Source organism: Hipposideros armiger, unplaced genomic scaffold (genome assembly GCF_001890085.2).
Source record: "Hipposideros armiger isolate ML-2016 unplaced genomic scaffold, ASM189008v1 scaffold_69, whole genome shotgun sequence".
NCBI lineage: Eukaryota > Metazoa > Chordata > Mammalia > Chiroptera > Hipposideridae > Hipposideros > Hipposideros armiger.
This window is the reverse complement of record NW_017731419.1, coordinates 1,094,722-1,121,629: the sequence shown is the minus strand read 5'-3', so window position 1 is coordinate 1,121,629 and position 26,908 is coordinate 1,094,722. Positions and strand designations below refer to the sequence as shown.

Genomic DNA, 26,908 nt, shown 5'->3' with positions numbered 1-26,908 from the left:
TGATATCAGGTGATATCGGATGTTTATCCCCACTAGACACTGTGAGAACTTGCTATGATTTCTTATCAATCCTGAGAAAATGTACAGTGGAGTAAAAGAACATTTGCTCATGAGGCAAAAGAAGGGATTATAATTCTCACTTTGCCTCAGGTAACCCTTGGTATGTCCCTGCTACCTCTCCAAGCCTCTACTTCCTCATCTACAAAATGAGCATTGACCTGGACTAAAAATGGCAAACATGTGGCCATGTGCAACTCCTTCTGCTCTCACATCCACAAACAGACATCACTGATCAGTCATGGCCTTATTTTCATCTTTGTTTAGACACAGCCTCAGGATTCTTCTCAAGACAATACTCCAGGAACCACTACAATAGATCCAAGATGGCAATTTAGATGGGAACCATTTACCAGCTGCTATGTTTTCTGAGCATGATTCTTTTCTTGCCCATATAGGACTTCATTTTCCATCTCTCAAGACTTTCATGTGGTGATTATTTGGGATATTTCACTGCCTGAAGTCTTATGTCTTGAATTGTCCTACTGTTCCACAACCCCTCATCTCAGACTAGATGGCCAACATCCTCACCAGGATCCTGGAGCGTGGTAATTCCATTATTTTAAGTAACCTGGCTTGCTCTGTCCATGCCAAAGATAGTCACGGTTAATGAAATATTCCATTTCATCTCACCCAGAAAGATGGAGTCTCAAATGCTTTCTCCGCCCAGTCTTCCAGGTAGCCCCTACTAATTACTGAAAATTGATGTGTCAGATAAAATAGCCATTGGCCATTTCACCCCAAGAAAATATGTCCAAAGAAAGTCTAGAGCAAATTATTAAACCAAGAAATAAATACCTGTGTGTGTGTGTATGTGTGTATTTATAGATATCAGCTTCAATCTAGCATCATACGTATTAGCTTTCTTTTTACTACTCAAGACTAAACCTTCTACCCCATCTTCCCTTCTCCTTTTATCTCTGCAGCAACCTCAGAATGTTCCTATTCACTAGAAGTTACCTGTTATAGAATACAGATCTGGGTATCATAGCTTTTTGTGCCAAAACTGCCTTAATCTTCACAAACTATTTGCTTTTGAACAAGTTACTTGATATTGTCCTGGTCTTATCTGCAAAATAGGACTAGTGCCTCCTCATAGGGTCATTTTAACACATAGTTCATATTCTATCACTTAGAAGACACTCAACAAATAAACAAGATTGACTGCTATTCTTTCACGTTTTACTATCATTATTAGTACTATTGAATATTTCTATATTGATCTATCAGCCCTTGGGTTTTTGCACAGACAAATAAGATACTGCTTATGACCCTGGAAAAATGCAAAAGGGAGCCAAGATAGATGAATGAAATGGAGGAATAGTGTGACCACAGGGGACTCTGAGTCTACTTGGGGCACTGCTAAATGGCTTCTTAGCCTGCATACCTTCTTCCCTCTTCGTGGCTGCCCATATCCTGCCCATCCTTCAAGATGCAGCTCTAGTCCACACCCTTATAGAAGCTTCCACTGAGTGTTCAAGCCCCTACTCTGTCTGGTAGAGGAAACTTAATCTTAGTTATTTCTAGTTGAGTTCTGTCTATTCAATATATCAACTCAGGGTTTTTTCAGTCAACTCAAGGTTTCTTCGGTCCAGAGTTTCATATACCCCACGACCTAGCCCTGAGGTATTTGAGTATGGAAACAGTTGGCATCCACAGTCTCAGCAATGTGATTACTCTAGATCCCCCCCTCAATGCCCACCCAAGGTTAAACATATAATAAGTGCTTCAGAAGTGAATGGATGGGAGGATGGATGGATGGTGGATGGATGGATGGGAGGATGGATGGATGGATGGATGAATGGATGGATGGATGGGAGGATGGATGATTGGATGAATGGATGGATGGATGGGAGGATGGATGGTGGGTGGGAGGATGGGAAAACACTTTCTCCACAGAATGTGACATCTGTCCTTCATCCTCAGCCTCTCTGATAGTGCAGTGAGGCCACTTTCCATTGCCAGGTCAGTTCATCGCTTCCTGTTTTTATAGTTCCCCATGCACCAGTGAGTACTGCACACCATATACCCAAACGATGTATGAGCCGTAGGCTGGAACATTTGCCTGAGGAGGGTACAACCTGACCTTCCAATGTGTTTCTGCATCTCTGACCACCAGAATCAGCTGCTGATTCTCTACCCCTCAGCCCAGGATAGCTGCACACATGGATCAGCCTCGAGGGTGCTGCAGGTGCATCAGATTTCTAGTACCTGGCCTGTAAGTAAAAATTACCTTCCCTTAGCCTCATGTCTGGTCCCCATGGCTCCCAGTTAGCACCTGAGGAGACATATCTCTGTATGGCTGTGGGTTGGGTGAAGGGAGGAGTGGTCAGTAAGAAGAAGAAACAGAAGCACCACTGGACCTGCAGGACTCACATGCAGGTGGTTTGTATTGTAGAGAGTCACCTTTTTCTGAAGTAGGAAGCCAGCAAAGGATAAAATCAAGCTTTTGGAGGCATCATACCTGGATTCAAATCCTGACTCAAGGACTAGCTAGTTATTGACCTCGGGTAAACCACTTTACCTCCTAGGGACACAAATTTTTACAGGGGTTGGCTGTGAGGATTAAATGGAATATTACTCAGAGTCCCCTCAATGGTTCAAAAGATGATTCTTTTATGAAGAGACTATGTAGAAAGTTGTGGAAAGGGTTAAGTGAAAAAACAGGAGGGTGTCTGGTGAGACACCCAAAGGTTAGAAAAACCAGGGAGTTCTCACCTGCCTAGATGTGAAGGAGCAAAGGGAAACATTCACCTTCAAATTAATAATTCAAATTGAAGTCTATCTGGATTTTTTCAATTTGGCAAATTGATTCTAAAGTTCATCTGGTGGAATAAATTCACAAAAATGATTTTTTGAAAAAAAAAATCTGCAGAGACCCAAGATGGCAGAGTAGATAAACACTGTGCCTGCTTGTTTCCGTGAACACAATAAAATTACAACTAAATTATAGAACAACTAACCTGGAGAACCATCTGAAGTCTGGCTGAACAAAAGTTTTATAACTAAGGATATAAAGAAGAAGCCACGTCAAGGCTGGTAGGAGGGGCGGAGACGTGGAGCAGGCCCCAAACCTCTGTGTGGTGGTTGAAAACTGGGAGGGATATCTCAGCCATGGAGGTTACCCCCAGAAGAGCGAGGGACCCCAGCCTCACACCAGTCTCCCCAGCCCAGAGTACTGATTCTAGGAAGAGGAGCCCCCACAAAATCTGGCTGTGAAAACCAGTGGAGATTTTGACCGTTCCAGTAGGAAGGCTGTGGGAAACCCAGACGTCCTCTTAAACAGCCTGTGTGCAGACTCACTCACTCGCAGGCACTCACCTTGGGCTCCAGCGGAGGGACAGTAACTTTGGGGACATCGGAGGCAAATGGGGTTGGGGCAGACTGAGGTATGTGGCTTCAGGTGAAAACTGGAAGGACAGTCATTTTCCCTGCGTGGGGATCTCCTTCCATGCAGCTGGCAGGCGCGCCATCTTTCCTGTGTTGAGCCCACCCCGTGTGATTCTAACGTTCTCCCCTCTGGCCAAATCTGAATCTGATTGGCTTGGTGAGCTCTGCTGCTCCACCCTGCTGACTCACTAAGACCCCACCCTACCCAACTCGGCCAACACCTGAGGCACTTTCTCCAAGAGCAGCCAGTCCCGCCTGTATTGCACTGTTCCTTGGAAAACCAGGAGTCCATAGGACCTAGGTGGGCAGCAGCTGGCCTCTATGTCATGTGAGACTTTTGCTGAGTAGCTCCAGTCTCAGCACTGGGACCAAATCAAAGTGTACATTAACCTGTTGACCACAATTCTTCCCACTCTAGTGATTCCCTGAGACCTTGCCTCACCCAACTTGCATACAATATGAGGCTTTATCAGTGGCTGAACCTTACAGAAGCCAGCAGGTAGCAGCAGGCTTTGGAGTGTCCTGGGTTTTTGTAGAGTTACCCCAGGCCCAGTACTGCTGGCAGGCATCCTTGGTTCACAGCATGTCCTCTCCTATCATATATAATTGTAAAAAAGCCTCAATAAGTTCCAAATGTTCAGTATTGCATAGATGATATTCTTTGACCATAATGAAATAAAAGTAAAAGTTAATAACAAAAGAGTAGCCTAAAATTCTAAACAAACTAAGTGATTTATTACTAAATTACCCTTGGGCAACAATTAAAACAATAAAAGCAATTAAGACATACTTAGAAAAAAAGTGATGATGAGAATATCAAAAATTTGTGGGACATAGCTAACTCAGGATTTAGATGAAAAGTTTTAACTCTAAATACATTTATATAGAGACCAAAAATGTTAAAAAGTAAGAAAGCTAAGCATTTAATTCAAGAAAGTAGAAAAAGAACAGAGGGAAATCCAGAAAATTTGAAAGGATGGTAAAAAAATAAAAATAAAGGCAGAAATCAACACAATATAGATTTTAAAATACCAATAAGGATCAACAAAACTAAAAGCTGGTCTTTTGAAAAGATTAATTAGCTGGACAGATCTCCTTAACAAAACTCATTAAGAGAAAAAAAGAGAGAAAATGTGTAAATAAAATATAGAATAAAAAAATTAAAAAATAATTACTGATATGATAGATTTAATAATAATAAATTCCTAGATAAAAATTCAAAAATTGGCTTAAGAAATAAAAAAAACTTGAAAAGACCAATAAGTATTAATAAAACTGAAATTGCCTCAAAACTCCAGCCCCAGCTGTGGGCCGGCTTTCCTCTTTTCCTCATGGAAACAGCTCCCCTCACCCCTGGAGAGAAGTAAATGGCACTGCCATCCCAGCAGAGGGCATTGGACCCTGGTTGGGCATTTTCAAATGCCCTATTCTACGTCCTGTAATCAGTCCAAGGATGGACAATCATGTTCAAGGTCCTCTGGCAGACTGAAATGAATTCTAAGAAAAAGTGAGTCTGTTTCCTTCTGATATCAAATAACCAGTTAGAACCAAGTAACCTGGAGCTGCAGCGGCCACCATTGTCCCCACCATAGAGACTAAAACAGGAAAGCAGAAGAAAATACAGCTAAGAAAGAATTTTCCAAAAAAGAGACAGAGAGAGCTGATGACCAGCTTGGGACCCCTGGATCTATTCAGGCCTGAAGCCCTCACACCCTTCAGAACTCCCATTCAAGAGACCCAATATTGTTTTTTGCTTTAAAGCAGTTTGAGTTTGGTCTCTGTCACTGCAATCAAAAAGAGAACTGATGAATAAAAGTGTGGGGAAGAGGGAAGGCATCAGATTTTAGAGTTGCATGGTCTTGGATTTGAATCTCAAGGGTGGCTCACTTCAGTTCCATGTGCCTCAGTTTCCCCATCTAAAGAAAAGTGATAACAGGATCCATTCATAGAGTCGTTGTGGAGATTTAATGAGATAACCCATGGGAAGCATGTGGCTGCTTTGATTTCACGTTTGTCTCTCTTACCAGAATGAGAGCCCCTTAAAGGCAGGACCACGCCAGACTCATCATTAGCCTGCGGTTAGCACCTGGTGCTTCAAGGGTGTTAGTGCCATCATGCTAATTAAGGGTGCTGTGGCTTCTGTACCAGCTGCCACTGGGCAACCACAGACATTGATGCAACACTAACCACATTTTTATATTTAAAAGTAAAACTTCAGGGAATTGAATCCAAAGTTAATTTGGAGCATTGCTGTGTTTACTCAGATTTCCTGGAAAAGCCTCCCATTGGCTAGTGGCTGAGGGGAGGGGACCACCGATGATGAAAGCCACTGGCCCCCCTCTAACCATTAACCAGCAGGGAAGCTGGCAAACAAGATTTAGCAGCAGCTGCTGCTCCGCTGGCTTACTGTACACACACGAGGACCCAGGACAGCAGGACCCAGCCAGCAGTTGCAGCCTCAGCTCTCTGCAGACCGTGAGTAACACCTGAGGACATTCCATCCTCCAGCTCCGGCCAGGCCTGCAGAACACGATGGCTGCAACTTGTTTATTTGATTTTTTTTTAAATGGGGCATTGAACATCAGAACAGCCAGCAGGAATAGGAGGCAGCCCTGGAAGGGTTCCCAGAGTCTGTGGGTCGCCCCTGTGGGGGTTGATTTCCTCCTGCCTTGCAGGGGTTGACACAGCTAAGAGCTGTCCCCATCCATCACACCACCGGGACTCCAAAGCCCAGCCAAACAGCGTAACAGCCCCAGAGACCAGATGGATCAATGCAAGGCAGCACCCTGTTGGGGACGCAGGGTGGGAGCAAGAGGGCACCCGACTGGCACAGAGCAGATTGCGCATTCTACAGAGTCGCACACACCTCCTGGCTTGGTGACCTGGGGCAAGGGTGCTGCAGATCCAGCGGAACTGCCTGCATTTATACCACATGTTTCCATGCAAAGGGCCCATGACTGTACCTGGCCCACAGGTGCATTTGTGAAAATAAAGAACACAGAATTGAGGAACAAGGAGGACATACATGAAATGAAACTCATCAACAATATTAACACTACATTTGTACATTGCTGGGTACTTTTCAGAGAGCCGTTTTACTTTGTCATTTTGCTTTCTATAGCGAAAGGCAAAATGGCATGGCACAGGCTGTGAAGTCAGGCCACACAGCTCGGGATTTCAGCTCTAACTCCCTGGGTCTCAGTTTTCTCATCGGCACCATAGGCCCAGGATGACCCATTAAGTGAGGCCACACAAGAAAACACTGACAACGGGGCTGACGATCATCCCAACCATATTGCAGCGTTTTCACCCATCTTGGAGGATGAACACAGGAGGGGGTGGAGTGGGAAATCGAGAGCAGGGAGAGAAGGGAAGCAGGAGGAACTTGTGTTGGGGGCAAGCCCATCCCACCCCAGGCTTCACAGTGTATGGGGTCCTTGCCCAAGAGAGGGTCAAAGGTAGGTGTGGAGGTGACCAGGGCTAAAGCCAAGATTGCACTGCAATGTGATAGGGGCCGTGACAGAGAGAAGCACAGAGGAAGGGCTTCCTGGATGAGGACACCTGGGACCAGAGTACCAAAGGACAAGAGGCAGCGTGCCAGGCAAAGCAGGGAGGGGATGGGCCTACAGAGTGGAGCCACACGGGGCAAGAGTAGGCAGGTCCCCTCTGTGCCCAGCTCCCAGGTCAGTGCCAGCTCTGCAAACATTGGGGAGCTGAAATGACCTTGCCAGCCCTGAGCCCAGCAGGGGGATGAAAATCTGGGATGTGCTGGGAGGAAGCCCCTGAGATAGCCAGTGTTCTGTGGCTGAGACTTCAAGGGGTGACATTTGAGGCTGGGGTCAGGGCTGTCACCAGGGATGAGGTCATGAGGACACTGTGGGTGGGCCACCTTAGTGAGGATCAACCCCACGTGGGAGCAATGGAGGCACTGAAAGGTTTTCAGGAGAGCGCCAATCAGCTTGAATTTTAGGGGAGAAAGGATTGGAGGGAGCTAAGCAGAAGGCAAGGGGCCCAAGTAGGGGGTGACTGTTAATCGTGGGAGAGATGATGAGCCCCAAGCTTGGGCTGTGTACAGGGACTGAAGGAGAGGAGGCAAACACCAGAAAATTAGAAGATCAAATGGGCACGGCCCAGGGTAGGTATTAGTATGTATTTTAGACTAAGGAAACTGACATACGGTTTAAATAGTCCAGCCATGTCACCTAGTTCATAACTAGCAATGCCGAGATCCTAATCCACCTTGGTCTGCCATGAAAACCAGGAAAACGACAGAATCATCTATAAAGACAGGCAGCTGGGGAGAGAGAGGGCAGCGTGATTGGGTCGCTATAGAAGCAGAGCAGCAGAATGCAAAGGTGGGAATTTCAGCAGGAATTGTCTTTCCACCCCATGGAGAAAGGCACCTGGGGAGGGTTGGAAGAGAATTTAGGGAGGTCAGAGGGATGTTTGCACGGGTCTCATGGGAAGGTTCTGGTTTCGGAGCATGTTCACACCAGAGGTGGCCACACTCTAAATGCATCACATTCTCCTGGGGACACTGGTTTCACTGTGAGTTCCTGGCCCCTCCCAGAACGGCTGGGCCCATAAGTGGGGCAGTAGGAGGAGACCTGCGTCTCCTATAAGCACCCCTTCTTTACTGGCATGTAGGCAGCTCCATAAAGCACAGGGCTTTGGACCATTGGCCTTGCAGACAGAACATCCACTTATGGATTCTGACCTTGGCTGCATTCTTTTTCAGTTGCTCTCACCAAATATTTCTTAATGGAATCTATTTAATTTATGTCAGTACCACACTTGATTTGATTATTGTGGCTTTGTACATGTGGAAATCAGGAAGCGTGAGACCTCCAACTTTATTCTTCTTTCTCAAGACTGTTTTGGTTATTCAGGGTCCCTTGAGATTCTATATGAATTTTAGGATGGCTCTTTCTATTTCTGCCCAATACATCATTGAGATTTTGATAAAGATTGCATTGAATCCATAGATGTCTTTAGGTAGTAGTAACATCTTAATAATATTAAGTCCTCCAGTACATGAACACAGGATGTCTTTCCACTTATTTATATCTTCTTTAATTTCTTCCAGCAATGTTTTTGTTTGTTTGTTTGTTTGTTTTTAGTTTTCAGTATGTTAATCTTTCCTTGGTTAAGTCCACTCCTAAGTATTTTATTCTTTTCGGTGCTTTTGTAAATGAAGCCATTTTCTTAATTTCCTTTTCAGATTGTTCATTGTTAGTATATGGAAACAGAACTGATTTTGGGGTGTTTGTTGACTTTTAATTCTGCTACTTTGCTAAATTCGTTTATTCATTCTAACAGTTTGTGTGTATGGGGGGGGAGTGAAATCTTTAGGGTTTTCTGCATATAAAATCACCTGTAAACAGAGGTAATTTTACTTTTTCCTTTCCATTTTGAATGCCTTTTTTTTTCCTGTGACTAGAACTTCAAGTACTACGTTAAATAAGAGGCAACAGCAGGCATCCTGTCTTGTTCCAAACCTTAGATGAAAAGATTTCCATCTTTCACCATTGAGTATGATGTCTGCTGTGGGCTTTTCATATATGGCCTTTATTATGTTGAGGTCGTTTCCTTCTATTCCTACAATACTTTCTTGAGTACTATTATCAGGAAAGGGTATGCTGAATTATGCTAAATGCTTTTTCTGCATCAGTTGAGATGATCATATGGTTTTTCCTTCATTCTGTTAATGTAATGAATGTATTACACTGACATGGAACCATCCTTGTATTACAGGAATAAATCCCACTTGGTCATGGTGTGTCATCCTTTTAATATGCTGCTAAATTATAATTGCTAGTATTTTGTTGAGGACTTTTGCATCAATGTTCATCAGCAATAGCATCTGTAGTTTTCTTTTCTTATAGTGTCTTTGTCTGGCTCTGGTATCAGGGCAATGAATGAGTTAGAAAGTGTTCCCGCCCTCTTCAGTTATTTTTGAAGAGTTTGAGAATTTGTGATTTTTTTTTTAATGTTTAGGAGAATGCAACAGTGAAGCCATGTGGTCCTGGATTTTTCTTTGTTGGGAGGTTTTCGATTACTGATTCTATTTCCTAACTCCTTTAGGTCTATTTCTTTGTGATTCAGTCTTGGTATGTTTTATGCTTCTAGAAATTTTCCCATTTCATCTAAGTCACCCAATTTGTTGGTGTGTAATTTTTTCATAGTATTCTCATAATTCTTATTTCTGTAGAACTACAAGTAATATCTTCACTCTCATTTTTTATTTGAGCAAGTTGAGACTTCTTTTTTTTCTTACTCAGTCTAGCTAAAGGTTTATCGTTTTTGTTAGTCTTTTAGAAGACTACTATATTATATTAATTATTATTATATTAACTAGATATTGCTTAGACATATTTTAGTTTCATTGATTTTCTCTAGTTTTTCTAGTCTCTATTTTATTTATCTGTGCTCTAATCTTCATTGTTTCCTTCCTTCTGCTACCTTACTGCCACCCTCTTTTGGTGACTATTTACATGAAATTATTTTTTCTATTCTTTCATTTTCATACTTTTTACTTTGGATCCAAAAAGAGTCTCTTACAGTCAGCGAATAGTTGGATAATCTTTTTTTTAACCCACTCTGCCAATCTATGTCTTTTGATTGCATAATTTTATCCATTTATATTTAAAGTAACTACTTACAAGAAGGGACATATTTTTGCCAATTTCTTACTTATTTTCTATATGCCTTATATTGGGTTGTCGGAAAAGTCATGATGCATTTTTGCAACGAAAAACAAAAAAAAATACATCATGACTTTTCTGACAACCCAATAGTTTTTCCTCCTCATTTTCTGTATTCCTGTCTTATTTTATGTTTTGTTGATTTTTTTTGCAGCAAAATATTTTAGTTTCATTCTCACTTCCTATTTTCTTTATAGTTACCAGGGAAATTACATTTAACAACCTAAAGTGATAACACTCTCATTTTTTATAACACTCTTATTTGAACTTATGCCAGCTTAACTTTAATAGCATACAAAAACTCTGCTCCTATTATCTTCATCCCCACATTCTTTCAGTTAGTCACAAATCACATCTTTATTCATTGTGCATCCAAAAACATAAATTAATCATTGATTTTAATGCATTAGTTTTTTAAATCATATAGAAAATAAAAAAGTGGAGCTACAAACCAAAATTACAATAATACTGATTTTTATAATTGCTCATGTATTTACCTTTACCAGAGATCTTTATTTCTTTATATAGATTCTATTTACACCCTCGTGTCCTTTCATTTCAATCAGAAGGACTCTCTGTAGAATTTCTTGCAATGGAAGGTCTAGAAGTAATGAACTCCCTCAGCTTTTGTTTATCTGGGCATGTCTTAGTTTCTCCCTCATTTTTGAAGGGCCACAGCATTGCCAGATGTAGAATTCTTGGTTGACAGTTTTTCTTTCAGTACTTTGACTCTATTGGTAGGGTGGGTATTTAACCTTTCTGAGACTCTGTGTGTGCCTACCTAACATCCAAATAATTGTTGACTTTATTAGTTTGTTAGTAGAGGTTAGATGAGAAAATATAGGCAAAACATCTAGGCCAGCATTGGGCACCTGGTAGGTACTTGGTAAATCATGGCAAGTATAATTCATGCTTTCAGGTGAGGAAATTAAGGCCCAGAGTCCAATGTGGAGGAAGGAAGTGGGGCTTTAATGGAGTCTTCAGTGGGGTCTTCTGCCTACTGTCCCACCATGCCCTGCTGCCTCAGAGCTCCCACATCATCTAATGAGTGTTTCTAATTTTGCAGGGCCCAGCCATCCTGAACAATGCTGCTCGCCCTGTACACCTGCATTCTCTGGCTGTCCACCGGTGGCCTCTGGACTGTCCAGGCTCAGGACCCCACTGCTGACGTGTGCATGTGCATGAGCAACCATCACCGGGACCTGGCTCCAAACAATGTTGACTTTGCCTTTGGCCTGTATAAGCACCTAGTGGCCTCAGCTCCTGGCAAGAACGTCTTCCTCTCCCCTGTCAGCATTTCCATGGCCTTGGCCATGCTGTCCCTGGGTGCCCGTGGGGACACACGGACCCAGATTCTCCAAAGCTTGGGCTTCAACCTCACTGAGACATCTGAGGTCGGGGTCCACCAGAGTTTCTGGAACCTCCACCAGCTCCTCAGGGAGTCAGACACCAGCTTAGAAATGACCATGGGCAACGTTTTGTTCATCAACCAGAGCTTGGAGCTTCAAGACTCATTCTCAGCAGACACCAAGCGTTACTATGAGTTGGATGCCTTGGCTACAGATTTCCAGGACTTGGCCAGAGCCAGCAGACAAATCAATGAGTATATCAAGAATAAGACTCATGGGAAGATCGTGGATTTGTTCTCGGAGCTGGATAGCCCAGCCATGCTTATCCTGGTCAACTACATCTTCTTCAAAGGTACCTCTACCCACCCTATTCTGACAAGACCCCATCTGCTATTTCCACAAACAGTAACAGCTATCACTATCCAGGGCACACTCTTAGGTGAAGGCTTTCATTTTACAAAGCACATGCACATCTTTGAGTCTCCATCTTCACCATAATCTTCTTAGGAAAGTGGAATTATATAATCTTATAAAAGATCAAAATGACAACCAGAATAGTTGAGTGATGTGTCCAGGCTCCTGCAGCTGGTTTGAGGCCAAAACATGTCACCCTGAACAGCCTGGCCACCTCACGGTCTACAAAGACTGGCTGAGTCCCGGCTGTGAGTCAGGCATTGGGCCCAGGGGCTGGAAATACAGCCTAGAACCAGACAGACCTCAGGAACTCTCAAGCTGCCCCTAAGCCACTGTATACATGTTTCCCAAGCACTCACAGCCAGTTCTGACCAGGTCCCCGCCATGCCAAACATTAGACCCTCCTCACCAGTTTGGAACAAGGTTTTCCAAAGCGCGTGTTCATAAAAATGACCCAGGAGACTTGTTAAAATGATAGATTCCAGATCCCACACCAGAGCTACTGAAGCAAAACCTCCTCAGGAAAGTTCTAGAATTTGTATTTTTAACAAGGTGCCCTCCCCTAATCATTTTAATGATCAGACAATTTGGGGATATATTGTCCTTGAGAATAAATCGAAACTCTTTAGTCCTCAACCCCCATCCACCCTCAGGGACATTTAGCAATGTCTTAGATCTTTTGGGTTGTCACAACCAGGGATGGCGCAGGGTGTGCTACTGGCATCTGTTGGGTAAAAGCCAAGGATGCAGCTAAGTACCCTACAATGCACCGGACAGCCCCCCAAATGGCTACAGTCCCAAGGTTGAGAAACCTTGGCTCAGAGTCACCTGCTTCTCTGTCCTTTCCAGCCTCATGTCCACCTTTTCCCTACACACACACACACACACACACACACACACACACACACACACACAGTGTCTGACTACACTGAGCTCCTTTCATGTCCTTGAGCATGGCTGCCCCAGAGAAGGCTGTATGAGTTCCCTATTGCTGCTGTAACAAATTACCACAAATTTGGTGGCTTAAAACAATGCAAATTTATTACCTTACAATCCCAGAGGTCAGAAGTCCAAAATGCAGCACACTGGGTTAGCAAGGCCTGCTCCTTCTGGAGGTGTAAGGCTGTAAGGAAGAATTCGTTCCTTGCCTTCACCAGTGTCTAGAAGCCGCCCGCATTCCTGGGTTCATGGCCCCCTTCCCTCTTCAAAGCCAGTAATGCATCGCTACACCATCTGCCTCAGTCATCGCATCTCCTTTCTAACTCTGACCCTCCTGCCTTCCTCTCCCACTTTTAAGGACCCTTGTGATTACATTGGGCCCACCTGGGTAACCCAGAATAATCTCATCTCAAGGTTAGTTGAAGAGCAACCTAATTTCCTCTTGCTATACAACATAGCGTATTCGCAGGACATGGACGTCTTTCAGGGGCCATTCCTCCTGCCACAAAGCCCATGCCCTTTAGGTTCCCTGAGCCCTCCCTCAACTTGCCTGACTGCCTAAAATTTCTTCCCACCTTTCAAATCTTGGCTCCAAAGCCGCCTCCTCTGTGAAGCTTCCCCCGATTTCTCTCAGGGAAATCCCTGCTTCTCTCTCATACACACCCTCTGTAGTCTTCCCACACCTCATGTTAACAATCATCTCATCAGAACTTGTAACCCTGAACCCACGTGGTTCAGTTTTGGTTGAGCAGTCATAGTCAAAGAAGTATAGATGAAACAGAAAAACAAGCAATTACAATATTTAACATGTGTTTAACAACAATATGAAAGATCACACAAACCTAATCCCCAGCAAAGACTCCTCATGAGCCCCCTCTTTTTTTTCCTCCCCAGTTTTCACTCAGGGCCTCCTGTCAGCAAACTGTCCCCCACTTCTCTCACCCAGCTCTTTATTACCTGATGGACTTAGAATCTTGGGAAGCCCTCCTCCGCCTGCCTCTGGGCCTTTCTCTGCCCATTCGCCAGCACAGGTCTGGGAACCCACCTGGCAGAGGCCTCCCTCCTTGGAGGGCGGGGAGGGTGAGAGACTAATCAAAGGCAGCCTTCTTTTTATCCCCAGCTTTATTCAGATACAGTTGACTTATATCATTGTGTAAGTTTAAGGTACACAATATGGTGATTTGATATATGTACGTATTGTGAAATGATGACCAAAATAAGGTATGTTAACACATCTACCACCTCACATAGTTACCTCTGAGTGTGTGTGATAAGAATTTTTAAGACCTGCTCTCTTAGCAACTTTCAAGTGTATAGTGTTAACTATAGTCACCATACTGTGCATTACATTGTCAGAAGTTACTTATCTTATACCTGGAAGTTTGTACCTTTTGACCTCCTTCACCTATTTCTCCCAACCCTCTGCCCTGACAGCCATCATTCCGCTCTCTGTGTCTATGAGTTCTATACTTTTAAATTCCACATATAAGTGAGGTTATACAGTATTTGTCTTTGTCTGACTTATTTCACTTAGCATCGTGCCCTCAAGTTTCATCCATGTGGTCACAAATGGCCAGGTGTCCCTTTAATGGCTGAATTATGTATACATAATTTTCTTTATCCATTCATCTGTTGTTGGACACATACCGTAGGTTGTTTCCATGTCTTGGCTACTGTGAATAATGCTGCGATGAACATGGGAGTGCAGATGTCTCTTTGAGAAAGTGATTCCATCATCTTTGGGTGTCTACCCAGCAGTGTAGTTACTGTATCATATGATACTTCTATTTTCAATTTTTTGAAGACCTTCCATACTGTTTTCCATAGTGGCTGCACCAATTTACATTCCCACCAACAGTGCTCAAGAGTCCCCTTTTCCCCACCTCCTCACCAACTCTTGTTTTTTCTTGCCTTTTTGATGGTAGCCGTTCTAACAGGTGTGAGGTGATAGCTCATTGTAGCTTTGGTTTACATTTCCCTGATGATTAGTGACGTCGAGCACGTTTTCATGTACCTATTGGACACTTGAATATCTTCTATGAAACAATACCTACACGAGTCCTTTGCCCATTTTTTAAATTGGATTATTTGTTTTTTTGCTATTGAGCAATATGAATTCCTTATATATTTTGGGTATTAACCCCTTATCCAATATATGGTTTGCAAATATTTTCTTCCTTTCCGTAGGTTGCCTTTTCGTTTTGTTGATCATAACTTTTGCTTTTTAGTTGGATATGGTCCAGCTTCTTTACTTTTCCTTTTGTTGCTTGTGCCTTTGGTGTCGTATCTAAAGAATCATCACAAAGACCAATGTCAAGGAGTGTCCTTTTTCTTATGTTTTCTTCTAGGAGTTTTATGGTTTCAGGTCTTTTCTTTTTTAATTAAAGTTTATTGGGGTGACCAATGGTTAGTATAGTTACATAGGTTTCAGTTGTACAATTCTGTGATACATCATCTATCTATCGCATTGTGTGCTCGCCACCCAGAGTCAGTTCTCCTTCCATCACCATATATTTGACCCCCTTTACCCTCATCTACCACCTCTCTCTCCCCTTACCCTCTGGTTACCACTAAACTATCGTCTGTGTCTTATTTTTAAGCCTTTAATCCAGTTTGAATGAATTCTCATGAGTGCTGTAAATAGGTGACCAATTTCTTTTTTCTTTTTCGCATGGGAATATCTAGTTTTCCCAACACCATTTATTGAAGAGACTGCCTTTTCCTCACTGAGTATTCTCGGCTCCCTTGTCAAATATTAGCTGACCATATGTGCAAGGGTTTATTTCTGATCTTTCAGTCAGGACTCCATTGGTCTATGTGTCTGTTTTCATGCCAGTACCATACTGTTTTGGTTATTATAGCTGTATAATATAGTTTGAAATTAGGAAGAGTTATGCCTCCAGTTTTGTTCTTCTTTTTCAAGATTGATTTGGCTAATTGAGGTCTTCTGTGTTTCCGTACAAAAGGCAGCATTCTTTAAAACCGACAGTGGGAGGACCAAGGAGTCTGGGAATGTTTGCCCAGAAATGTTTCTGGGTGTTCCCCCAAATTCCACAGGCCATCTCTCCCAGTGGACTTGCACTCTTGTGCATGGCTGCCTCATCTCTTTGGTGGCCCCAGTGCCTTTGCATAGTGCTTGGCATGTGGCCAGAGCTTAATAGTAGCTGCATAGAGGTTTGAGCAACACAACCTTGGGAGAAAAGCACAGCAAGCCGCAGTACAGGGAGGGCCCTCCTAAGCCTGTTCTCTCTAATTCCCCCACCCCATTAGTTCTTAAGTTTCTTTACCATGAGTTCTCCTGGCCCAAGAATTTTGAAGAAGAAATTCCTTAAAGTAGAGGTTAGACCCCATTCTGGATATGTTCCTCTTGTTTCTAGAAAAGGAATACTCAGTAAAAAGCAAACAGCAGGCTGGCCAAGTAGCTCAGTTGGTTAAGAGCGCGAGCTCTGAGCAACAGGGTCACTGGTTCGATTCCCACATGGGCCAGTGAGCTGCACCTGAGCTGAGCTGCCAACAGGTGGCAGGATGGCTCAGCTGCTGAGAGTACGTGCTCCTAACAACAAGGTTGCTGGTTTGACTCCTGCATGGGATGGTGGCTATGCCCACCTGCAACTAAGATTGAACACAGCACCTTGAGCTGAGCAGCAGCAAGCTGCCGACGGGCAGCTGGATGGCAACTGGCGACTGGACTTGGAGCTGAGCTAGCTATGCCCTCCACAACTAAGATTGAAGGACAACTTGGCTGTTCCCCTTCCTCAAAAACAGCAAACTTAAGGATGAAAACCTGACACTGAAAAGCATTTAACCCACATTTTTTTTTCCTGTGAATTGCACAAATTAGCCACAGAACACCAGCCCCGTCAGTTCCTTTGGAGGATGGTTCAAGAATCATCAAATTATCTCACCTGCTGTGAGACAGACAGACGGGGAGTTCACACTTGGTCTCTAGGGATGGAGCAGGAACAGCCCCCGGGTCTCCAGGCTCTGCACCCACAGCCCTTTTCCCTAAATCCTCCAGCCTCTCCCTGTTGTGTCCACTAGTGGCCTTTATAGGGGGCGTTGAAGTCGGCTCAGAACCAAGAGTTTTGGCCTCATAATCCATAGATCCCACAGGTGGTGGGATGGAGAAGGTTCTCCCTGAAGCTATGCTGTGGCCACCTTCAGGAAGCCTCAGTTGGGAAACAGTAACCTCACAAGGGCTTTTGGACTTGGGGTCGAGGGCAGCCAGGACACCTGGGATCCCCTGGACTCAGCGTCCTCAGTCATCTCCAGACCCCAGGAGACTTAATCTAGAGCAGCGGTTCTCAACCTTCCTAATGCCGTGAACCCTTAATACAGTTCCTCATGTTGTGGTGACCCCCAACCATAAAATTATTTTCATTGCTACTCTATAACTGTAATTTTGCTACTGTTATGAATCGTAATGTAAATATCTTTTTGTTTTCCGATGATCTTAGGCGACCCCTGTGAAAGGGTCATTCGACCCCCAAAGTTTGGGGGTCGAATGACCCACAGTTTGAGAACCACTGATCTAGAGACTTAACCTGCTCAGATTCAGCCCATGTCTTTAAATATCCAAAAGTCTGTCACCTGTGAGACGACTCAGTTGTTTGGAATAAGCTCAGAAGGGCCAAAGAGGTTCAGCAGCCAAGCATTACAATCAGGCAGGCTTTGCTCTCAGGAGCAATTTTCTTTCGATCAGAGTTGACCAGTAGTGGAAAGTCCCATCTGTGAAGGGAGTAAGTTGCCCATCACCAGACAAGCAAACAGGCTGTGTGATGATACTGTGGACGTAGTGGAGGGGATTTGAGTCCAGCTGGGGGTGGGAGCCTGTGACCTTGAAGGAATCTTCTCACCCTGACTCTGCTCCCAGGAAATGTGGTGTAGCTCTCAGGGCCATGAGGGAGGTCAGGAGTCTCCCGCAGGAGAATGGATACAATCAACTGGACAGTCAGGCTGCCTGCTGGGCTTCTGTGGCTAGGACATCAAGGGGTGGAGAATGGAATGAATGGTCCATTCCTCCAAACCTGCCCTGACCCTGACCTGGAATTCAGCACCACTTCCTGAGCCCTCCAATCCAGGATACACCCCAGGGCAGGTTGACGAGGCAGTCTGGTTTACTGAATCCTACCCCAGATCCTAAGGTCAGCATTCTCTCATCCATGCCCTCCTTCCATTTTTAGAGGCAAATCTCAGAAACAGAGCTAATCTGAAATCCACGCCAAGAAGTGGAGGATGGACCAGGCTTTAAAACTCTGGGAATTTCACGTTACCAGGAAACTGGTGGGGACCTTCCCGGATGAGGGAGGCTGCTGTTTAACTTGCTTAGCAGTTACCCCTGGCGCTTGGCTGCCACCCCAGCTCCTGCTTTCAGAGACCTGTCTCCTGCCCTCCCTCACCCTCCTCTCCCCAGGCACATGGGCACATCCCTTCGACCAGGAAAGCACCAGGGAGGACAACTTCTATGTGAACGAGACGACCCTCGTGAAGGTGCCCATGATGTTTCAGTCCAGTGAGATCAAGCACCTCAACGACCAGGTGCTCCCCTGCCAGCTGGTGCAGCTGGACTACATGGGCAATGGGACCGTCTTCTTCATCCTTCCGGACAAGGGGAAGGTGGACACGGTCATCAATGCCCTGAACCGGAACACCATTCAGAGGTGGTCTGACTCCCTGACCAGTGGGTAAGCCCTCCTGCTGACTATTGACTTCTGCACAGGATCTGTGCCCAGAGAGTGGGGCGGGTGGGACAGGGGTCTACCTGGGTGTCCTTTTTCCCCCCAGACTCGCCTCAAAGTTCTCATTGCAGCAGCAAGGAATGAGAAAAATCCTGCCCGAATGAAGTTAGCAATCTAAGAATTTGCAAGCAGAAAATCTAGAAAGAAGCTCTTCTACTTTATCATGTATGTAGGTTTTGAGCTCTATGGTTTTGAGTTATTTTTACTTTGAATGATACCCTCCACTGCTCGGTGCCGGTGCTTTTAGGGAGGTTCATCCAGCTCTGTGAGTGGACGTGGTGGTGCCTGGGAGTTTGACCCCACTCCTGCATGGAAGAGGGGTGTGATGAGCCTTGTGATTCAGAGGGATCCCCTATGGCTATGTGGGGGACACAGAAGGCCTCCTTAGAGTCCTGGAACAAACTTACCAGCCCTTGAGTGTGTGTGAGTGGGGGCTAGAGGGTGGGGTACATGTGAGCCTGCGTTTGGGGAAGGGTAGGGGTCCATTTGCCAGCTCTTCACCATTTCAAGTGTCCCATCCCCATGTCACCTCCACCGCACAGCGGGAACCTCTCCTTCAGGCACAGTGCCAGCAGGTGCTAATAATGCACCATGATTCTAACAAATTCTGGACCCTAGTGTGTTGCAAATGAGGCGAATAACTTTCTCTTTACACCAAAAATAATCTCTTCACTAAACTGCTTTGGCCTACCATTAATGAATAACATGTGCCATTTCCTTCTAAATATGTTTTTAAAATAAACATCCAAAGTGAAATTTTGCACCATTAGCCCTCATATGTGATTGAGCATGAATCCTCTACTCAATGCAAATGGTCTCCACCAAGTGCCAGAAGGCAGACCCCATGGTTCCTCACCTCCATGTTGTGTCACCCCTTCTCCCTTCTCCCCCCGCCCAGCCTCACCCCACTATGTTGTCCAGTGCACCCAAATCTGCGTCCTTCAGGTCCCGTTTATACCCCACATGCCACGGGAGGCCTCTGCCCCACTCACAGAGCGTTTACCCTCTCTCTGTCCCCTGGTTCTATGGCCAAACCTTCTGTGCTGTGTTGTGTGGGCTGCTCTCCAAGGGTGAAGTGATGAGGCTTTGAGGCAACTAGTCCTGGTATCTTCACATCTCTCTGCATTCCTGTGGTGTGACTGGGGGGGATTCCTCGGCCTCTCCTGGGTATCAGTCTCTCAACCTGGACATTGAAGACGTTGACTCTGACTTGAGAGGGTTGTGTGAGTGTGTGCAGACCAGATGAGATCCAGAAAGTAAAGCTGGTCCCCCAGGTGCTTGGTGGAGGTCCGTGTCCCTTACTTTCTGTTGCTATTTCCCCATCGAGAGGAGAATTTGCACATCCACCCACCTTCAATTCCTCCTCAGTTCCCCTTGAACAATAAATACGTCTTAAAGTTCATCTTGGCAGCTTGCCAGTCTCCAGGGCTGCCCCCCATCTTCTCTCCCTCTAGAAAAAGAAGAGATTTTTAAATGAAACTAATGTCTTGTTATATTAAAAAGTCCAGGTGCATGCCCCACCCCCAGCAAGATTCCACTTACCTTTCTAGAAACCCCACCTGCTTTATCCAGTGGGAATTGCAGGCCGAGTCATCAAATTCTTGCAGAATCAATCTGAGAGCTTTATCACAGAAGGGTCCTGACAGTTCCCCACAGTTGCTCTGCACTGTCCTGCTGTGGAGATGAGGACACGCAGGGGGAGGGGCGGGCCTTGGCCATGTCACTCAGCATCAGTAGCACCACGGTGGCCGAGACCCTTGCTCCCAGCGGGTGCTCCTTCCACTCCTCCGTATCTGCGGGGGTACTTGGGGGCCACAAGGCTTCTTTAGAGACCCTTTTCTTCACTCTCCAGTGGTCCAGCGGTATCACAGGTGGAATCAGCTCAAAAAAAAAGAGCTGAGAAGAATCGCTTCTCGGCCTTTTGGCTAAGATCACGTGTAGTATCTGTTCTTATCAGTTTATTATTTGATACGTCCTCTATCCGAGGACAATATATTAAGTGGACTTTCGGAGTTGGGAGATGGAATAGGAGCTTGCTCTGTCCACTCCGCACATCGATCCAGTATTGCAGTACTTCCGGGAACAGTGCACAAAAAAAAAAAAAAGAGCTGAGAAGAAAAGATTTTGCCATTCATAGATCCAAAGGGGAAGCTGCCTGTGTGGTGAAGGGAGGGGCAGATCCTGCCCTGTCCTTGTCCCTTCCCCGTCCCCAAAATGCATGTCTAGCCGGGAAGCAGGATCTGTAGGGATCGCAGAGGAAATGGAGTCTGGCTGGCTGGTGGGAAGGTGTAATCATGTCTGCTTACCCCCGAGCAGCCACGTGGACTTGTACATCCCGAAGGTCTCCATCTCCAGAGCCTATGACATTGGGAGCCTCCTGGAGGACATGAGCATTGCAGACTTGCTCTACAACCAGGCAAATTTCTCAGGCATCGCCCAAGGGGTCCAGCTAAAAGTATCGAAGGTAAGTGTCTCTAGGCCCTATCTTTTTTTCCCCAAAAAATTCATAATATAAATAATAATAACATGGAACCCACTCATGAGTAGGCCCCAGGCTGAGAGCCTCAGGTCTCAGCAAAGCCCCTAGTTTTACAATGGGCTCAGCGGAGGCTCAGCAAGAAAATGTGCTGTCCTCAAGGTCACACAGGAAGCCAGTGACCAAGGAGGGTCATAGCCTGGGCAGCTACCCATTCTGCCAGGCCACACGGAGGAGGCACTGTGCAAAATGAAGTCGTCATAGCAGGCCTGTGAGAGACCCCCAGCAAAAAGGAACCTGGAAAATGGGAACTGTCTAAATGAGATCACTCTGAAACTTCTACCCAATGACATTCATTATCTTCATCTTTCAGTTTTATGGTCTGTTATTCATCCATCCATTCATTCAGAAAATATTTATTGAACATCTACTGTGTGCCCCCAAACTGTGGTACACACTGGGCAATGCCTCCATTACTTCAACGTGGCCCTGACCTCACAGGGCCTTACAGTCCTGTGGTGACAAAACAAGACAAGAAACAGGGGAAACTTGTAGTGGCAGCAGCCCCCTCACTCAAGCACACAGAGTTTGACTACGGTGGTGTCTGGCACACAGTATGTGCTCAATAAAATGCATGGTGTGTGAAGGACTGAGTCAAACACCTACCTCCTCATATGGTGGGTATTATCCCAACTGGCTCAGGGAGGGCAAACAACTCGCCATGGCCACAGTGTCAGTCAACAGCAGCCTGACATTTGACCTAGGGTCTGTTCCACTCAAAGCCTCACTTCCCAAGACACACACTGCAGGAGTTGCTCCCCCAGCTCAGCTTCTTCCTGGCCACATGTGTCATATGCAGAGCCGCTCAGAGCCTCCAACACCTTGCTGGGCAGCCAGTGAGAGTGGTTACTAACCACAGGGCGTGGTGGTTTCATTAGCCAGTTCTGATCTGTTGGAGGCTTTTGATACAAGCTACTCAAGCATTTTGCCAGTTTCGGAATTCCTTCTAGTTTCCATCACAAGGGGTATTTCAGCAGTCAGAGGTTACCCTTTTCCATACAGAGTAAGCATGAGCTTACTAAATTGAACCCTAGTGTTTACCTAGTGGAGTGCCATGGGAGCGAGGGTGCCCTCTACTAAGTCCAGGTTGAACCACGACACCCTTAGCCTCCATGTGGTGGGTTCTATCTACACGCTTTCTAAGGAGGAAGTCTAGGTGCAGCCCAGGTTATGCAGGTGGACAGACCACAGCTCCAGTCCTGGGGCTGCCACTTGGATAAGGAGCCAGCAAGTGACCTTTGAGCCTCAGACTCACCATCCATAAAACGCAGGGTGAGAGAAGCCCACGCAACCAGGCGTGGAGAGCGCCCAACACACAGCAGGTGCTCGACCGACCACCACCTTCGGTCCATCCCAACAGGTGGTCCATGAGGCCATGCTGCAGCTTGATGAGAAGGGTGTGATGACAGCCGCCCCGACTGCAGTCCCCCGAAACGTGACGTCTGAGCCTCTCACCATCCAGTTCAACCGGCCCTTCATTGTCATGATCTTCGACAACTTCACGTGGAGCAGCCTTTTCCTGGTCAAGGTTGTGAATCCGACCTAAGGAGCCACCCTCCCAGGAGCCATAGCGCCATCTGACTTTCGACCAGGGACCCACAGAAATGATCTGGAGAGTGGGAGTGTTCCCCCACTCTTCTCCAGGTTCTCCTCTGCAATAAATAACTGTCACTGTGACTGATGACAGTGTGTTGAGGGAGAAAGGTGGGACAACTGATACAATTTGAATAATATCCATATAATAGAGTACCAATGTAATTTTCTGGTTTTGATCATTGTACTATGGTCATGTAATATATGGAAGCTGGGTGAAGGGTATGTGAAAACACTATTATTTTTGGAAAATTTTGCGTGTTTGAAATTATTTCTAAATAAAAACTTACAAAAAGGAAATCAAATAAGTCAAAAGCACAACAGAAAGACATCTTTAAAGCGCTAGAGGGGAAATGTCGCAATATCTTTCAAAAAGCAAAAACAAATCTTCAAAAATTAAGGCGAGATAAAGATTTCTGTTCAGACAAACAAGAGCTGAGAAAGTTTATCATCTTCACTAAAGAAATTTTTAGGCAGAAACAAGATGATTCTAGAGGGAAACGTGGACCTCCACGAAAGAACGAAGAGCACTGGAAAGGGTAAATATGTGGATAAATATAAAATATTTAAAAAAATAGCTTCAAAATACAATTAACTGCTTAAAGCAGAAAAATATATAAATGTATTGCTTCTCAACTCCAAAACCTCCCTTCACTGCTGCTCTGCAAAAATGATCTGGACCTCTTAATTATTTTTTGCTTTGTCAGCGGGGCATGATGCTAAACTTTGTCAAAAGAGGGCGCTAGAACAATATTGCAGGAGGAAGAGGCCTTACTCTCCTGGTTAAGGGCAAAAAGCATTAAATGAGATAAAGAACCAGATGGATGGACAGACAGATATAGATAGATTAGATGATGATGATAGATAGATAGATAGATAGATAGATGATAGATAAATAGATGGATGGATAGGCATATATCTTGAATAATAAGAACTGAAGGATACTTCTTTAAAATATACTATTTATACCTTTCATATATATATATTTTAATCCTAAAGCCATTATCTTACTAAGAAAACTCTGAGGTTGAGAACAAGACGAGGCTGCTCATTATATCTGTCACCATTTTACACTGTCCTGGAGATATCAGACAATGCAATTAGAAAAGAGAAAGCAGAGGCATAGAATCAGAAAGAATGAAGTAAAACTATCTCTACTTGCAGATGACATGTAATACACCTGTATAGCCCTGGCAAACCAATGATAAAACAAACTCAAACGATGAAAGAATTCAGCATATCAGGATATACAATTAACATACAAAAACCCAATAGCGGCCGAAAAAGATACAACACTTAGAAATAAATAAGAAATGTGCAGAATCTATTTTTATAAAATTATAAAATATGCATTAAAGATGCAAAATTAGACTCGAACAAATGGATATTTCTTCTTGAGTAAGATGCCTCAAAATCATCTAGTCATTTCCCTAAGTTAATTGGACAATTTAGTGGTATTGCAATAAAAATAATAATTTTTTTCTGGAGATAGACAAAATGATACCAAAGCTCATATAGAAAAATAAACATGCAAGGATATCAAGGAAGGGCCAGCCGAGTGGCTCAGTTGGTTAAGAGCTCACTCAAGTGTGAGAGCTCTGAGCAACAGGGTCACTGGTTTGATTCCCGGACTGAGCTGAGCTGCCGCTGAGCTGCCAACAGGCAGCAAGATGGCTCAGCTAAGATAAAACAAAAAAAGAATATCAAGAAAAAGACTGAAGAGGAAGAGATATGAAGGGTGGGGGAGGGGGAATAGAGGACTAACCTGAACAAGCATATAACACAGATTCTCTAATCAAATCTGTGGTACTGGCACATTAATAGGCAGACTGGTGAAATAGGTTAGAATGTCTGGAAATAGATTCAAGTACAAATGGAAATTTGATATTGAATCAAGAAGGACTTTTAAATAAATGGTATTGAGACAATTGGATAGCCTTTTTTTTAAGAAAAAAAAGTATAAAATTAGACCCATCCCTCATACCATAAACAAGAAGCCTTCTTTCCAGGTTTGTTTTTCATATTGGAACGGGTATAGCAAATGTGACAATATTTACAGTAGTCCCTGGCTTCACTTTCCGCAGTTTTCAACTGCAGTCCAAAAATATTACATGGAAAATTTCACACGACTTCATCTCCTCACGTAGGCATTGTATCATCTGACATCATCACACGGAGTAGAAGGGTGAGCATGGTGCACACGACAAGATATTTTGAGAGAAGCCACATTCACGTTACTTTTACTCTGGTATGTTGTTATAATTGCTCTATTTTATTATTAGTTATTGTTGTTCATCTCTCACTGTGCCTAATTTATAAATTAAACTTTATCATAGATACGAATGTTTTGGAAAAAACATAGTATATATAGGGTTTGGTACTATCCACAGTTTCAGGTAACCACTGGATGTCTTGGAATGTATCCACCATGGATAGGGAGGGACTACTGTATGTGTTTTGTAGGATTGAGCATGAAGAGAGATGCATATATAGAATGGAGAAAGCAAGGAAGAGTCCTGTGGAGTAGGATGTGAACTGCAGGTATAAACTCATGGTTTCTAGTGCATTTCTAACATATATATACACATACATGCCTGGCACAATTTGAACACCTAAATAAATAAATGCATACTCACAGATGCATAATATAATAAGAAAAGTAATGGATTAAATGCACTGAATAAAATTAAGCGTTCACGAATCCATACTGATAATGCTAATAAACGTGAAAGGAATAGTGGATTTAGACTATCATACTAAGAACTGATTCAGGGCAGAGTATTCAATGGATGCTAAATCTGGGAGCATGAAGAGTTTGATGAAAAGCAGGGTATTTAAATTTATCGCAAAGTATCTCCTCATGAAGTACTAACTAAAAAGAAGAAATGGCAGCTATATATTGGAGAAACAATATATCCCCTTAAGTCATTAAAATTAACATCACCAATTAGGGACAAACAGACATCAGGGGACTTGGGAGGTGATACTCCGAGATGGTCCCAATATTTGTTTCTATTCCTGCCAAAAATGTATAATCTCAGGCCAATCATGGGCTATGTCAGAACAACCCAAATTGAGACTACATAAAATAGTTGGCCTCAACTTTTCAAAATGTCAACATAATAAAAGACAAAGGAAGGGCTGAAGAACTGCCCAAGATTCGAAGAGACTAAATGCAATAGATGGCCCTGGACCGGGTCCTATATACTGACTATGAGAATGCCACAAAAGACGTCACTGGGCCACTTGACAAAATTGGAATATGATTGTAGCTCAGGCATTGTAACAGAATTAAATTTCTTGGGTTTGATTATTTGATACTGCTTACGTAAGAGAAGATTCTTGTTCTCGGGACTACTTAATCATTTCTAGTGATTCAGAATAAGACAATGTGTGGCGGGGCATGCAGATATAAATGTGTATAGAGAGAAGGGAATTGTAATACGGATGTGAAAAGTGTTTAAAAATTGGTGAATCTGGATAAAGGGTTATAAGAGGGGTTTTTTTTGTAACTATTATTGTAACATTACCTTGTTTGGAGTTATTTCAAAATCAAAATTTTAAATTAAAAGCTGAAATAAATAAAGGATGACAGCAGCACAAAAGGAAAATGAGGAAAGGTTATATAACCAGACAGAAAGGAGTCAAGAAGAGAGAGATGTGTGCGTGCATACACGGTTTGCACGTGTGTGCGTGCGCTGCTGGGAAGCTAGGGTTCCCGCCTGTGGGGAGTTCCAGGAAGGACTGTTCTGTCTCCTCTGAGTTTACTCCGGTCACCAGAGGCCTTCCTGTCAGATCTTTCCCAACCTTTCTCTGCCAACGTGGGTGATAAGCTGAAATCCAGAGCAAACCAGAAGTCAGGTGGCCCGAGTCTGTTCTGGCTCCAACACTGGCAGGAAAGGCCTTCATGGCCGTGGGTCTGCATCTCCTCCTGTGTAACGTCCAAATCAGGGTACTGGGCTTACCGCTGAGGTGCACTCTGCTCCAAAATTATACAACGAGTACCATTTGTGAGCACGTCCTGCCAGGTACCAAGCTCTTTACAGGCACAACCTCATTTCATCCGCACAACAGTCCTAACCACGCAGGCTTGGCAGCCCCATTCTCCAGATCAGGAAACAGAGGCAAAGGGAGGGTAAGGAGCTGTTCTGGTCACCCAGCTGGCGAAAGAGCTCAAGCTACAGTGGT

General features: G+C 44.3%; 1 protein-coding gene across 2 annotated transcripts; it reads left to right on the top strand.

Annotated features, from left to right (window-relative positions):
- The first annotated feature begins 5,794 nt into the window (after nucleotides 1–5,794).
- SERPINA6 (serpin family A member 6) lies at nucleotides 5,795–25,008 on the top strand. Of its 2 annotated transcripts, none has more exons than XM_019642507.1 (5): nucleotides 5,795–5,922; nucleotides 11,218–11,852; nucleotides 18,267–18,537; nucleotides 20,908–21,055; nucleotides 24,868–25,008. In XM_019642507.1, exons 2-5 carry the CDS (start codon nucleotides 11,237–11,239, stop codon nucleotides 24,907–24,909), a joined length of 1,077 nt encoding a protein of 358 aa, XP_019498052.1. In that variant the 5' UTR covers nucleotides 5,795–5,922; nucleotides 11,218–11,236; the 3' UTR covers nucleotides 24,910–25,008. The 2 variants fall into 2 exon arrangements, with proteins under 2 accessions (XP_019498052.1, XP_019498051.1); XM_019642506.1 differs by lacking the exon at nucleotides 24,868–25,008 and adding an exon at nucleotides 22,488–23,248.
- The last annotated feature ends 1,900 nt before the right edge of the window (nucleotides 25,009–26,908 follow it).

What these genes read in the sequence shown, in the direction of transcription:
- SERPINA6 (XM_019642506.1), top strand. Translation starts at nt 11,237, where the DNA reads ATGCTGCTCGCCCTGTACACCTGCATTCTCTGGCTGTCCACCGGTGGC. An exon ending in TCTGACTCCCTGACCAGTGG is followed by an intron (nt 18,538 to 20,907) that starts GTAAGCCCTCCT and finishes ACCCCCGAGCAG; the next exon opens with CCACGTGGACTTGTACATCC. An exon ending in TCCAGCTAAAAGTATCGAAG is followed by an intron (nt 21,056 to 22,487) that starts GTAAGTGTCTCT and finishes CCATCCCAACAG; the next exon opens with GTGGTCCATGAGGCCATGCT.